This window comes from Limulus polyphemus, unplaced genomic scaffold (assembly GCF_000517525.1).
Source record: "Limulus polyphemus unplaced genomic scaffold, Limulus_polyphemus-2.1.2 Scaffold766, whole genome shotgun sequence".
Classification (NCBI taxonomy): Eukaryota; Metazoa; Arthropoda; class Merostomata; order Xiphosura; family Limulidae; genus Limulus; species Limulus polyphemus.
In genome coordinates this window covers 25,406-38,155 of record NW_013666376.1, presented here as the reverse complement: position 1 = coordinate 38,155, position 12,750 = coordinate 25,406, and the positions used below count along the sequence as shown (strand labels likewise).

Sequence of the window (12,750 nt, the reverse complement as noted above, 5' to 3'; positions counted from 1 at the left end):
AAAATCAATTAACAAACGGAGACGTAACAATATACTTAAATTTTGTTTACCATTGAATTTTTGAAAAAAGTGGAGTTATGTACCACGTTACCCCACAAGTATGGCTGCATGATATTTCTGTACACATTATGAACATAAATCCTTGATTATTGATATACACTTGATTATTTTTTTTTCAAGGAGATAAACTGTAACTTATCAGATATAATCAAAGTTTTGTACATAAACTTTTTTAATATTCTGACTAGAAATTGTCATAAATAATTGTCAAAGTGTTTACTACATAGCTCATCTAATGAACTTTAGGCAATCTTTACACATCATTCATCAAAAATGAAACATTCATAGTCTCCCTGGGTCTGTGATTGTGTTCTGGTCTAGGGATCTGAATCTTGCGCCTCGTTACCACAACAATTTTTTTTAGAGATCCTGCTCCACACTTTCAGGCTATCGGTGCTTTATAAAAGTGACGGTAAAATACCACTATTCATCTGTAATAGTCCACGAGTTTGTGACGTGTGTTGTTGACTAGCTACCTTCTCTCTAGTCTATCACTTCAAAATTAGGGATGGCTATAGCATATAGCTTTTTTTCATTAAAAAAATATCCTGCTTGGTATAAAGTTTGGAAATGATAGCGCTTTGTGGGTAAAATAACAATAATAATCATAGGTGTATAACCAGAAAGGTTTCGATCGAACCAGTCCTAAATGGTAAAGTGACTCTTTTACAAGACAAAATTACCAATTTACACAATTAGTATCAATTAGTGCTGAGTTACTTAATAATGCTATTATTACTTACCATTTGTACTTTATATCACTGCATTTTACCTGGATTCATTCTGTCATTTTGTCAATAATCAACATTCTAAAATATCAGGACACGTGTATTCCAGAAGCCTCCAGAATGCATCTTTTAGCACAAATTTTTCAAACATTTTATGGAGAAGATGCTCCAACACAATACACTTGTAAGGCCTGCAGTGCAGCTGCGTTCTTTAAAGGCCGCTGTAGCCTCTGAGATCAATAATACAAAGTATCTAAAAGTTTAGAACCATAGGTGATTTGTAGCTTTTTAAAATTTCAGATAAGTAACTAATTATGGTGCTGTCAAAGCATGAGAAGATAGAGTTTATCCTACTGTAAATTTAAACTTGTTTCGAATTACAAGGACAGCATATGGAACACATTCTCTAAATTTCATTGAAGTGCCTATGGTTCCAGACTTTTCAGACACCCATTATATAGTGCTTTTTGGATTTTCAGTAGTCCCATCCTTACAAAATCCTGGATACGGACAAGAATAACAATGAACACATACCTTGGATAATACAACTAGCTTGTGGTAAACTCCAGCTCCCGTTTTCCTGACATCTGATGAGTGGCATAGGATCAGAGACTTTATATGGACCTAAGCATTTTAATTCTGCTTCACTGTGGTAGGTCGTGGTCTCATTTAAAAGAATGTACTTCCCTCCCAGTAGAGGTAGAGGAGTGCCACACTGAATAGCTAAGAAAAAAAATCGTTATTTTGAAGAGGAAGGAATGAAAACAACTGTAATCAACATTTAGACCTTTCTTCTCTCTGAGTCTGACGTATTTCACTGATATGAAAACTGTATTCCTACATGCACACTGCATATATCTGATTTGATAATATTGTTACGACAGCGGTAGTGCGCCGGTTAACGTGAGACTATTCAAAAGAGAATTGAATTGCAGACAGAGATAGAGACGGACAATTGAGTCAAGCGTGTGAATCATTTGTTGTGAATTATAGCATTTGTTTAAGTTATAGCATGACTGTGGGAATTAAGTATATTGTAAAGTTGTATTGAGAAAGAATAAACTAGTTTTATTTAAGAAAGGCCTTGTATCACTAAACTTTCTTCGGAAAGAATTTTTATGGAAAATTAACAAACGAACACAGAGGCGTAACAATATTGTATTTAATATTCTTTGTCAAAACAATTTTTTTCTTTCTTTTCTTAGGTGGAAAACCTTGTAAGTTTAATCTTCTGATGCTTAAATATTATGTGGATTATGTGCTATTTGTTTATTGTAAAGAATCCGGCCCATACATACATAAAACCTGACATTGATGAGGCACTCAGGATATACAGTGGTAAATAGTGGTAGAAGCAGACATAAACAATTTGCAAAAATGCCTATATATGCACAGTTGTAGTTGTGGTGAAAATATTGTAGAAGTCAGAACCACAGTATATAACCATGTTGAGTGACTGTGAATAGTAAATAGGGAGGGGCGAGCAACTTGGGCTTAAAGATGATGACCAATGCGAGTTTGTTAAACAAAAACAAGACCCTGAGAGGAGAAGGGCGTCAACAGAAGAAAGAAAAGAAAGAAGAGATTGGAAATAGAGAGAGAATAAGAGCACGATTTGAGAAAGAATAAATAGAGTGAGAGGAGACACTGGAAATAGAGAGAATAAAAGCACAAACTGAGATCACCAAGCTCACCAAGCAGAAAGATTGGAGACCCAGGAATGACAATGGGGTCAAGGCCAGCCAACCCAAGATGCCCAAATTTAAAGAACAGAAAGACGACATAGATGTTTTCCTGGAGAGGTATGAAAGATTCAATCAAAATCAGAACTGGAATAGAGGTGACTAGTCAGTCTGTCTCAGCCACATTCTCACAGAAAAGACCTACATGTGTATGTGGGCATGACATCACAAGATGCCATGAACTATGAGAAGTTAAAAGTGGCCTTGATTGAACTTCAGAGAAGTCAAACCTGACACTAGAGAAACTATTTCAGTTTGTGGTACATCTACAACGATTCTCACAAGGTGGATGACATGGCCAATCGTGAAGATAGTTTTGAAGGACTGATAGATCTACTAATACATGAACAGTTCACGATCACATGCTCCACCGACATGTCACTGTTCCTAATGGAGAGAGCACCAAAAGATGTGGATGAGATGATCAAGCTGGCAGAGGAGAATATAGAAGCACATGAAGGGAAAATAATTGGCAAGTCCAAGAATAACCAGTCAAAGTCAAAATAAGGGGTGGCTGACCAAAAGCAGGATGCCACCAAAAGTGACAGAAGTCAACAGATGAAAAGGAGAAGAGATGATATGTTTGTTATAAAATGGGGCACATTGTGAATGAGTGCAAGTCTGTCACCAACAAGCAACAGCAGAAAGCTCAACATAAAGTAGCTAGATCTACTTTCAAAGATGTTGCTGGCAAGAAGTAAGAAAATAGTGACTGTCACTATGGATGCTGGAGAAAGAAGAAACAGAACAACTCGTCAGCTTCACCACAAGAAGGAAGTGCTATTACCATGATTGAACAGTGCATGATTCATGGTCAGCTCGAGTTAGCAAATGGGTCAACAGTGCCAGTGATGATTAGAGCATATGACTGACACTGAGAGGTGCCAACAAAGCACAACATGCCAGTAGGTGAAGGCTGTGTTGAGGACAGGAAAGTGAAAGTCCCATGCGATACTGGATGCAGCAGTGAGAACCAGTATAGTATCTGATGAGCAGATGATAGGCAAAGTACATCTGTGTGTCCTGATTGGTGAGACAGTGAGAAAGTATCCCAAAGCAAGAATGAAGAGATGGACACTCCATACCATGTGGGAGAAGGTATACATCTTGATCTCGGTGATTGACAATATACCAGACAGTAGAAATTTGGAAGAACTAAACAGAAAGAAGACTGATGAAGCATCTGCAGTAACCACAAGGGCCCGAGAAAAGAGAAGCAAGCAAGACATCAAGCTTTTGCAAGTCTTGAAAGATGACATCCCGTTTATAGGTCTACGGGAACTGAAGGAAGCACAGAAGAAAGACCCTTCACTGCGGGAACTTTGGGAAAGTGCCCAGAAGAAAGTCAAGTAGAAGACAAAGGGTAATGGGATTTACAGAATAGAGGACCAGAAGGGATTGCTGTTCCAGATCTATCAAGGTAGTTCTATTGGGGATGTTGAACAGATCATAGTACCACAGAATACTGGACTGAAGTGATGAAGTTGGCTCACAAGTCAGTTGTAGGAAGACACCTAGGAGTGAAGAAAACAGCAGACAGAATCACCATCAACTTCCAATGGCCATTGGTTATCAGAGATCGGCTAAAGGACAGTACCTACAGGAAAGGTAGCCATAGTGCCACTGGGTGAGATGCCTCTCATAGAAATGCCATTCAGTAAAGTATTGTGTACTTGATTGGACCATTAGCACCTGTATCTAACAAGGGCAACTGGTATATGTTGACAGTAGTAAAATATGCGACATGTTATCCAGACGCTATAGCATTGCCGAAGATAGAGACAGAGAAAGTAGCAGAAGCTCTTCTAGAAGTGTTTTTCAGAGTAGGCTTTCCAAAAGAAGTTGAGTGACAGAGGGGTCTAGACTCCAGTTTAACTCAGAACTGATGCAAAAGGTGTGCAGACTCATCATCATTACGCAGCGCTTTACTTCTTCAGATGTAATGAACTTTGTGAGAGAGCCAATGGTGTCTTAAAGAGCATGCTGAAGAAGATATGCCATGTAGTGCTACAAGATTTATTGTGCTGTTATGCAGATGTCTTCACAGATAGCCTAGGCAAGACAGACCTTGTGCAACACAAAATCAAGACCAAGACCCTGGAGCCAGATGCCTTATGCATTGAGAAACCTGATCAAACAAGAAGTCGAGGTAAAGTTAGAAGCCTTTGAATTCAGCCTTCTGTCAACCAGTGGTAACTGTCAAAAAATGAATGGCTCAAACCACTTCTGCATAGATTTCTGGAAGTGTAACCTCATGACGAAGTTTGACCTCAAACTTATGGGCAACCCAGAGGCTATTCTGGTGAAACTGGATAGGGCCAATCTCTTTACCAAGGTCGACCTCAGTAAAGGTTATTGACAGATCCCAATGGAGACAGAATCCAGAGAGAAGGCAGTCTTTGTGGCACCAGATGGATGCTACCAGTTCAAGAGGGTGTAATTTGGGTTAGTCAACTCAGCACCAACATTCAACTGTATGATGAAGACAATGTCCCACAAAAGCCCAACATTGAGCATTATGTGGATGACAGATGGGAATACCACATAAAGAAACCTGGAGAGCTGTTCAGGGGAGGGACGGCAGCAGGTCTGACTATCAGACCATCTAAGTGATACATTGGTTATTCTGTGCTGGACTTTGTTGAACACAAGATAGGCAACCAACAGATAGCCATGGAAGAGGAAAAGCTGACCTGCATACAAGATGCATCAGCTCTGATGCAAAGCAGGAAGTCAGAAGTTCATTCCAATCTATGCTGATATTACTGCACTACTGACTGATCTGACCAATAAGGTGAAGTGGAAACAACCACAAAAGAAGGCATTCCAGAAGTTGAAGAACATGTTAGAAAGTTTGCCAATTCTCGAAATGTCAGACTTCAACAAATCGTTCATCATTCAGGCCGATGCATCAGATGTTGGAATTGGAGCAGTACTTCTGCAAGAATATGTAGATGGACTGTTTCCCGTAAGTTACGCCAGTAAAAAGCTGTTGAGTAGTGAGAAGAACTACTCTATAATTGAATGAGTATCTGCCCATCATATTTGTCATCCAGAAATTCCAGATCTACCGATACAGGAAGGAGTTCATCATCCAAACTTACCATCAGCCCCTTGCATACACCCAGAGGTACAAAATCAACAGTGCAAAGTGGGTGTTGTACTTACCAGTTCTGCATTGAGGCCATCAAAGAAAGTACAGATGTTGGTGTAGATTGCATGAGTAGACTTTATGCATGAACTGAAAACAGTCTTTGTATATAGTATAAAAACATATTGTAAATATTTTTCTTGAAGACGGGTTTATTGTTAGATATACACAACTGTTTTAATTTAAGTATAGTGCGAGTGTTAAATTTAATTATTTTTAGAAATGATAGTTTTTCACAAGTTTGTTTACATGACAGTTTATGAATCACCTATCGTGAAGTTAAATTGTTTTGAATTGGTGATTGTTGTATTGCGCCATGTTACTAAAATCTTCTAAGATTTTCTCGTTATTTTAATTGAGTGTTATTGCATCATAATATCTCGTAGTGTTTGGAACGTTCTAGGCTTCTGTGGGGCTATAAATAATCATTCAAAATTTACTTCAAGGTAGATAGGTGGATCTAAACTGAGTGGTTGTGAGTGTAGCCATAAAGAGCATGTAGTGGCGATTTTTAAACTGAAATTATCAAAGACTGTATTGTAATAACAGAACAAATTGTGTTCTAAAGTAACTGAACCAGCATGTGTGGAATTTGATGGCAAAAAGACAATTAATTAAAGCTCTGGATGACCATTTGTATATACAGTCTTTACAACATATAAATAGAATTAAGTTCAATTTTACCCCCTTTGGACATTTCCCATATTTCATAGTGTTTGCATACAACCTTTGGTGCAGATTAACCCAATAGGCTCTGAGGAATTAGGGTGCAAGCAAACACACACATATAGTCTTTATATAAATAGATTGGAATTCCACAGTATAGGGGCCAGTAAAAAATTACGAAAACATTATCACTAGTCTTATTGTGATATAAAATCACACAAACTTATCATTTATTTATGATGATGTGCTGGGCATATCCCCAATAAATAAAAATCTATATCAAAATTATATTTTCGATGACGTGCAGTTCACTTCAATATTAACTGTATTGACACACAAAGTGATACATATAACATATTTCAACATTCTACTTACAATGACATTTTGAATCTTCTCCACTCCAGCCTCCATCGTCTTGACACACTCTGGTAGCATTTCCATGTAGAACATAACCTCTTTTGCAAGAGTAGGAAGCTATACTTCCCTGAACAGGACGTTGTTTCCTAAGTTTCGTTATCCATACCTTTCCATTTTGAATATCATCCAGCAAGCGGCAGGTGACCTCTATATGTTACAATAAATATGTAGTCAATATACAGTATTAGAAATAATTATGGAAACACAGAAACAGGAGCCACAAACTATGTCTAAATGCAACTAAATGGTCTATTTATCATTGTACAATAAATTGTTATAGAAAATCCAAAAGACAAGAAAATATGATGTTATTTTGTATTTATTATAAACTAAGCAATAAACCTTGTTTTAATGCTGCTACAAGTTTATATCTGTATGATGTATGATATGATATTAAAATTTTGCATTATTACTCACAATTCATCTGTGTCAATAGGTTGCCGTTGAACCCTCTATTTTCACTTAAGTCACTGTTGGCAATAAATCTACTGGATTGTGGAGTATCACAAAAATAGCATATTCTGAGTAACTTAACATCACTTTTGAAAAATTTGGGATTTCTACCTCGACCACTTCTTTTATTAACATTACTAGTTTTTCGTGTGGTGTTTCTGTCCTAAGAGCCATTGTTATTACTAGATATTATACAGTTCCCTATACTTTTATAGACATTAAGCTGTTGGTGTATTGTATGATTGGTTGAATGACAGCCAATCGCAGTATAAACTATCATGAATCCCACTGTATTTGAATTTGATATATATATATATTACCAGTTTACATTTAATAAAATCGCTCTTCCTGTTATAGAGGATGAGTCTCCTGAATCATAGCCCTGTTGGGCGTATGTTAATTAGCTTCAATTATTTGTCAAATGAAACAGGAAACTAGGCTTATTTCACTTCAATCGACAAATAAAAACCCTTTATCATGTTTATCATAATTTTTATTATGTTTCTTTTTAACTTCATCCATTGATTCATCAATTGCATTTTTCTACGATCTAAGTTGAATTTCAATGATCATATAATGCAAAACATACAATTAGATAGGGGTCATCCTCTTTCTCCTTTATCTTATGCTTTGGCTATTCAATGCTCAATTACTACAGAAGTTAATGTGAATAAAAGTATTATTGAAATCCCTATTTGAGGAAGTTACAGAGTGAAACAAAAATGTCTTGAACTTGTAGACAATATTATTTTAAATTTTTCTACAAGAGTTTTTTTTTATTATTATTAACCTTATTCTTAAGTTTGTCAGGAAATGGGTAAAATTAGATGAGCCAAAATTGACTAGGAGAAATCTCATGATTTTTGAATTAGGTAGGTAAGAAGACGAAACAGACAGTTCGGTAAACTCATGTAGACAAAAAGTCTGTTAAAAATTTGGGTATTTGGTCTGGCCCTATATATACCTCTTGTTATAACTGCTAGACCGAAATTCAAGAATCACCTTCTTTTGGGTTGGGATGATTGGACGTTATCTTTCTTGGCTAAAGTCCTTGTTACCAAGCAAATTGTTTACCCAAATTTTACCTTTTTAGGTAATTATTTTCCTCCTCTTGTGAAAATTGCTAAATTAAAATGTTTTCCAACTTAAGCAAAATGGTAAACATCTCAACCGCACACTATGTGTGCCGCACGCTAGTATCAATAAGGTCTTTCACTTAATAACAGAGCCCATTAGGTTGACTGGGAATGGCACACACACAAAGAATCGATCAAAGCACTATTTATATTTTGTAGGAAATCAGTAAATACAAAACAAATATCATCAGCCTTATTGCAATGTAATGTCACACGATTTGAACATGTTGGATCTGCATTCTCCATTGTCCTCACATATTGTGATTTATAGAAAACTTTCAAAATTCTATTTACTATGACATGTAGTCCACTCCAGCATTCATTGTATCGACACACAAAGAGGTACATATAAAATATGTCATCATTTTACTTACGATGACATTCTGGATCTTCTCCACTCCAGCCTCCTTCATCTTGACATACTCTGGTAGCATTTCCATGCAGGACATAACCTCTTTTGCAAGAATATGAAGCTATACTTCCCTGAACAGGACGTTGTTGCCTAAGTTTTGTCGTCAATACTATTCCATTTTGTATATCATTCAGCAACTGGCAGGTGATCTCTGTATGTTATAGTAAATATGTAGTCAGTACACAGTATTGGAAATAATTACTGAAACATACATGTGATACATACACAGGAGCCAAACAGAGAGTAATTGCAACTGTGTGGCCCATTTGACATTACTGTAATACATTATTACGGAAAATACAAAAGAAGGAAAATTTTCTTGTCCAATACACTAGTATTTTGTACTTTTTTAAAACTGAGCACTTCATCTTATCAATGTGAATCTTTCTAACAAGACTGTTGTTCGCAATGCTTGAAAGGAAAAAAAAAATCAGATTCTTAGATAAATGGGGAAGTGCAACTATCTTTTTTTACCACAATTATTCCCGTTTTAGTAGGTGATTAAACCAACCTGTTCCTTTCCATATTATCCACGAAGAGATGTTCGGTGATGTTATGTGATGTTGAATGCATTGTACATACCAAAAAGAAATAATATCATTAGACTCTTACACATATTATGAAATACCAGCCTCGAAGAGCTTTACAGTTTCAATCAGGCATCATAATCTTTCAAGTACTCTGTACTTTAGATTCATATATCTGGCCGTATAAGAAGTAACAGTACATAGGACTTCGGAAAGCATTGTTTACTTAAGAGTTGTAGTGTTATTCAACCTGACTGGCACCCCTCGCATTGAGATTGAATATTCCCATGTTAGGATAAAGAATTTGTTTGTTTGTTGTGAATTTCGCGCAAAGCTACACCAAGGCTATCCGCGCTAGCCGTCCCTAATTTAGCAGTAAAAGACTAGAGGGTAGGCAGCTAATCATCACCACCTACCGCCAACTCTTGGGCTACTCTTTTATCAACGAATAGTGGGATTGACTGTCACATTATAACGCCCCCACGGCTGAAAGGGCGAGCATATTTGGTGGGATAGGGATTCGAACTTGCAACCCTCAGATTGCGAGTCAGGCCAGGATAAAGAAAATTTGTAACATAAAATAAGTTGCTACTGTACGTGACCTAAATCAGAACTTCGCTCTTAATATGGCTTGTGTTCGAGCTCGTTTCCCATTGAGTTGAACTAATTGGAACTAGTATCCTTGTTTCAACATCTAGACGTTAAACAAGTTTTATAAGATTGTGCAAACGTTAAAGTTTATTGAAAAAGTAACTAATGGAAAGATATGTACCGTGATGACTGGGGAAAGTGCTTTGGTGGAACTCAGTATTCAGGTTAGTAAGGGCAATCCTTGATCTGATACTCGTAACATGACTGGTTCTGAAAGAGGTCTTCAAACTTATAATGGATAAGAATCGTAAAAACAGAAGCCTGGTAACTTTGGTTGTCCTCTGTAGAATGTTGCCGAACTTAAAGCCTGGTAACTTTGGTTGTCCTCTGTGGAAATTTACCGAATTTGAAGCCTGGTAACTTTGGCGGTCCTCTGTAGAACGTTGCCCAACTTAAATACTGGTAACTTTGGATGTCCTCTGTGGAATTTTGCCGAATTTGAAGCCTGGTAACTTTGGCGGTCTTCTGTAGAACGTTGCCCAACTTAAATACTGGTAACTTTGGTTGTCCTCTGTAGAATGTTGCCGAATTTGAAGCCTGGTAACTTTGGCGGTCTTCTGTAGAACGTTGCCCAACTTAAATACTGGTAACTTTGGTTGTTCGCTGTAGAATGTTGCCGAATTTGAAGCCTGGTAACTTTGGCGGTCCTCTGTAGAACGTTGCCCAACTTAAATACTGGTAACTTTGGTTGTCCTCTGTAGAATGTTGCCGAGCTTAAAGCCTGGTAACTTTGGCTATCCTCTGTGGAATTTTGCCGAATTTGGTAGTCCTTTTCTTGTTTGTCTTCTACCATTTCTGTTATTCCAATATTTTCAGGATTTTAATACGTCTAGTGAAGTGAAGTTTAATCTTTAGTTATTATTTGTTGCTGTACAGTGCATAGTTATTGGCGAGAAGAGGCATATTATTACCACTTCTCAATTCCTTTATTTAATACGTGGTAATATCTATGCATGGGGCAAAAATAGCAGCAGCATAACTTAATAGTTTATTTAAAGTTACAAGTAAGTTTCCTATTTTTGCATGCAAAAACATGGACCTTTAAAAGAGAAGTTCCCCAAAATATAGTCATGTAATAAAAGAGTTTCTGGCAAAATTAAACGTAGTTTTTATCAACTGTAACTATTTTTCTTCGCCACTACAGTTATTATTTCATACAAAACCTTTAAAAAACGATGGTATTGTTGAAATTCTTAACATGTAATTGGCATTTTTATGTGTTCCAGTTATGTTTAAAATTATAAAAAGGTGAAAGAACAAAGTTGAAATTTCAACATCTATATCTTATTAATAGATAGCTGTGGTAAAAAAATCGCCTTAAATGCCATAATAACTAGTTATAACATATTATTACTACGAATGATAATAAAATTTAACATATAAACGTTAACTTTTGTTACTTTAGTGATAGTTATATATTGTTGATTACAACAGTTTTATGGTACTGTTACGTCTCCGTTTGTTAATTAACTTTCCGTAACTTCGTTCGGACGAAACTTTAGCAACACAAGTTCTTTACTTAATAAAACTGTTTATTCTTTCCGAATACAACTTTACGATACACTTATTTTCAACAATCGCGCTAAAACAAACGCTATATCAACGAACGTCAATAATACTTCTGACTGCAGTTCAATTACTCACTATCTTCAAACACACATTACATTATTCTCCCGTCACGTTGTCACCCTCTTTTATATACCAGACTACCCTATATCTAGTGTGTGACGCCACGTTTCTAGAACTATCCTGTACCTTGGCGAATGCTCTAGCATTTTAGTCATGTGACTCGCTGACGCAACACTGCCCCCTCCTTAATATTGTTCGTCCCGAACAATAACCACATATAATAAACCAATAACAATAACTTAATTAAAATGTACAGAATTACAAACACAAAATTACAATTCAACAAAGTCTCTTAATTTTACGGGACGTATCTTCTTCCGTACTGGTCTCCGTCTCGTTGGCTTCTGCTTCACGTGGGGTTCATCTACTTCATCAGGAAATGTCCTATCATCGATAACAGTCACATCAGCGGTAGTAACTTCATCAAGATCTTCACCGTTTCCCTTCTCAAAACTGAGTAGAGTTTCTTCTTCGACTGTGGCTTCTTCAGGTGTCACGTCTTCAGCAGCGTCATTTGTTCTGTGGTCCACTTCGTCCCAACTGAAATGTCCTGGACCGTGATAACGCCAAAGCCTGTTAGCATGCACCACTTTTGGTTTACCTCGCCGACCACATTTTACCCGGAAAGTCACGTCTGAGAGACGATTCAATATGTCATATGGGCCTTCCCATGGAGAAGACAACTTAGGAGACTTCCATTTGGTCTTCCTGGGATTATACAACCACACCTTGTCTCCTGGTACAAAGCTGACTTCAGTAGATCTCTTATCATAAGTTAACTTCATCGAATCAGTAGACGTTTCCAAGTTTGAACGCACTTGATGGTGGATAACACTTCCACAAACTCTGACATATTCACAGGCAACTCTTCATAAGGTGGGCGTCCCTTATGCTTGGGTCCTCCTTTAGCATTCTTCCACATCTCGCCTCAGATCTATCCAGTAAAATTTTGTTGTAGGTGACTCAATGTCTTCTTGATTCCGAGATGTCCTCCTGTTAAATTATCATGGGATTGACGCAGCACAACTTTCCGTAACTTCCTCGGTATAACTGTTTGCCAAGTCGTCACTTTCCCATCGGTAATTTCCCATCTCCGTACAAGAATACCATATGCAAGCTTTAACTGGTCCCATTGCACCCAACAGTGCTTTGTCACAGGACTTAGACTAGACACCTTC

At 37.1% G+C, this 12,750-nt stretch overlaps 1 protein-coding gene across 1 annotated transcript in view; it reads right to left on the bottom strand.

Moving 5' to 3' along the window:
- Window positions 1-12,750, bottom strand: part of LOC106460405 — a gene marked incomplete at its 5' end in the record, with an annotated part of 44,561 nt that overhangs the window by 8,163 nt on the left and 23,648 nt on the right. Inside the window, 3 exons of the mRNA XM_022387121.1 lie at window positions 1,323-1,511; window positions 6,723-6,911; window positions 8,728-8,916. Coding sequence (XP_022242829.1) covers window positions 1,323-1,511; window positions 6,723-6,911; window positions 8,728-8,916 — 567 coding nt within the window. The remainder of the gene's footprint in view (window positions 1-1,322; window positions 1,512-6,722; window positions 6,912-8,727; window positions 8,917-12,750) is intronic.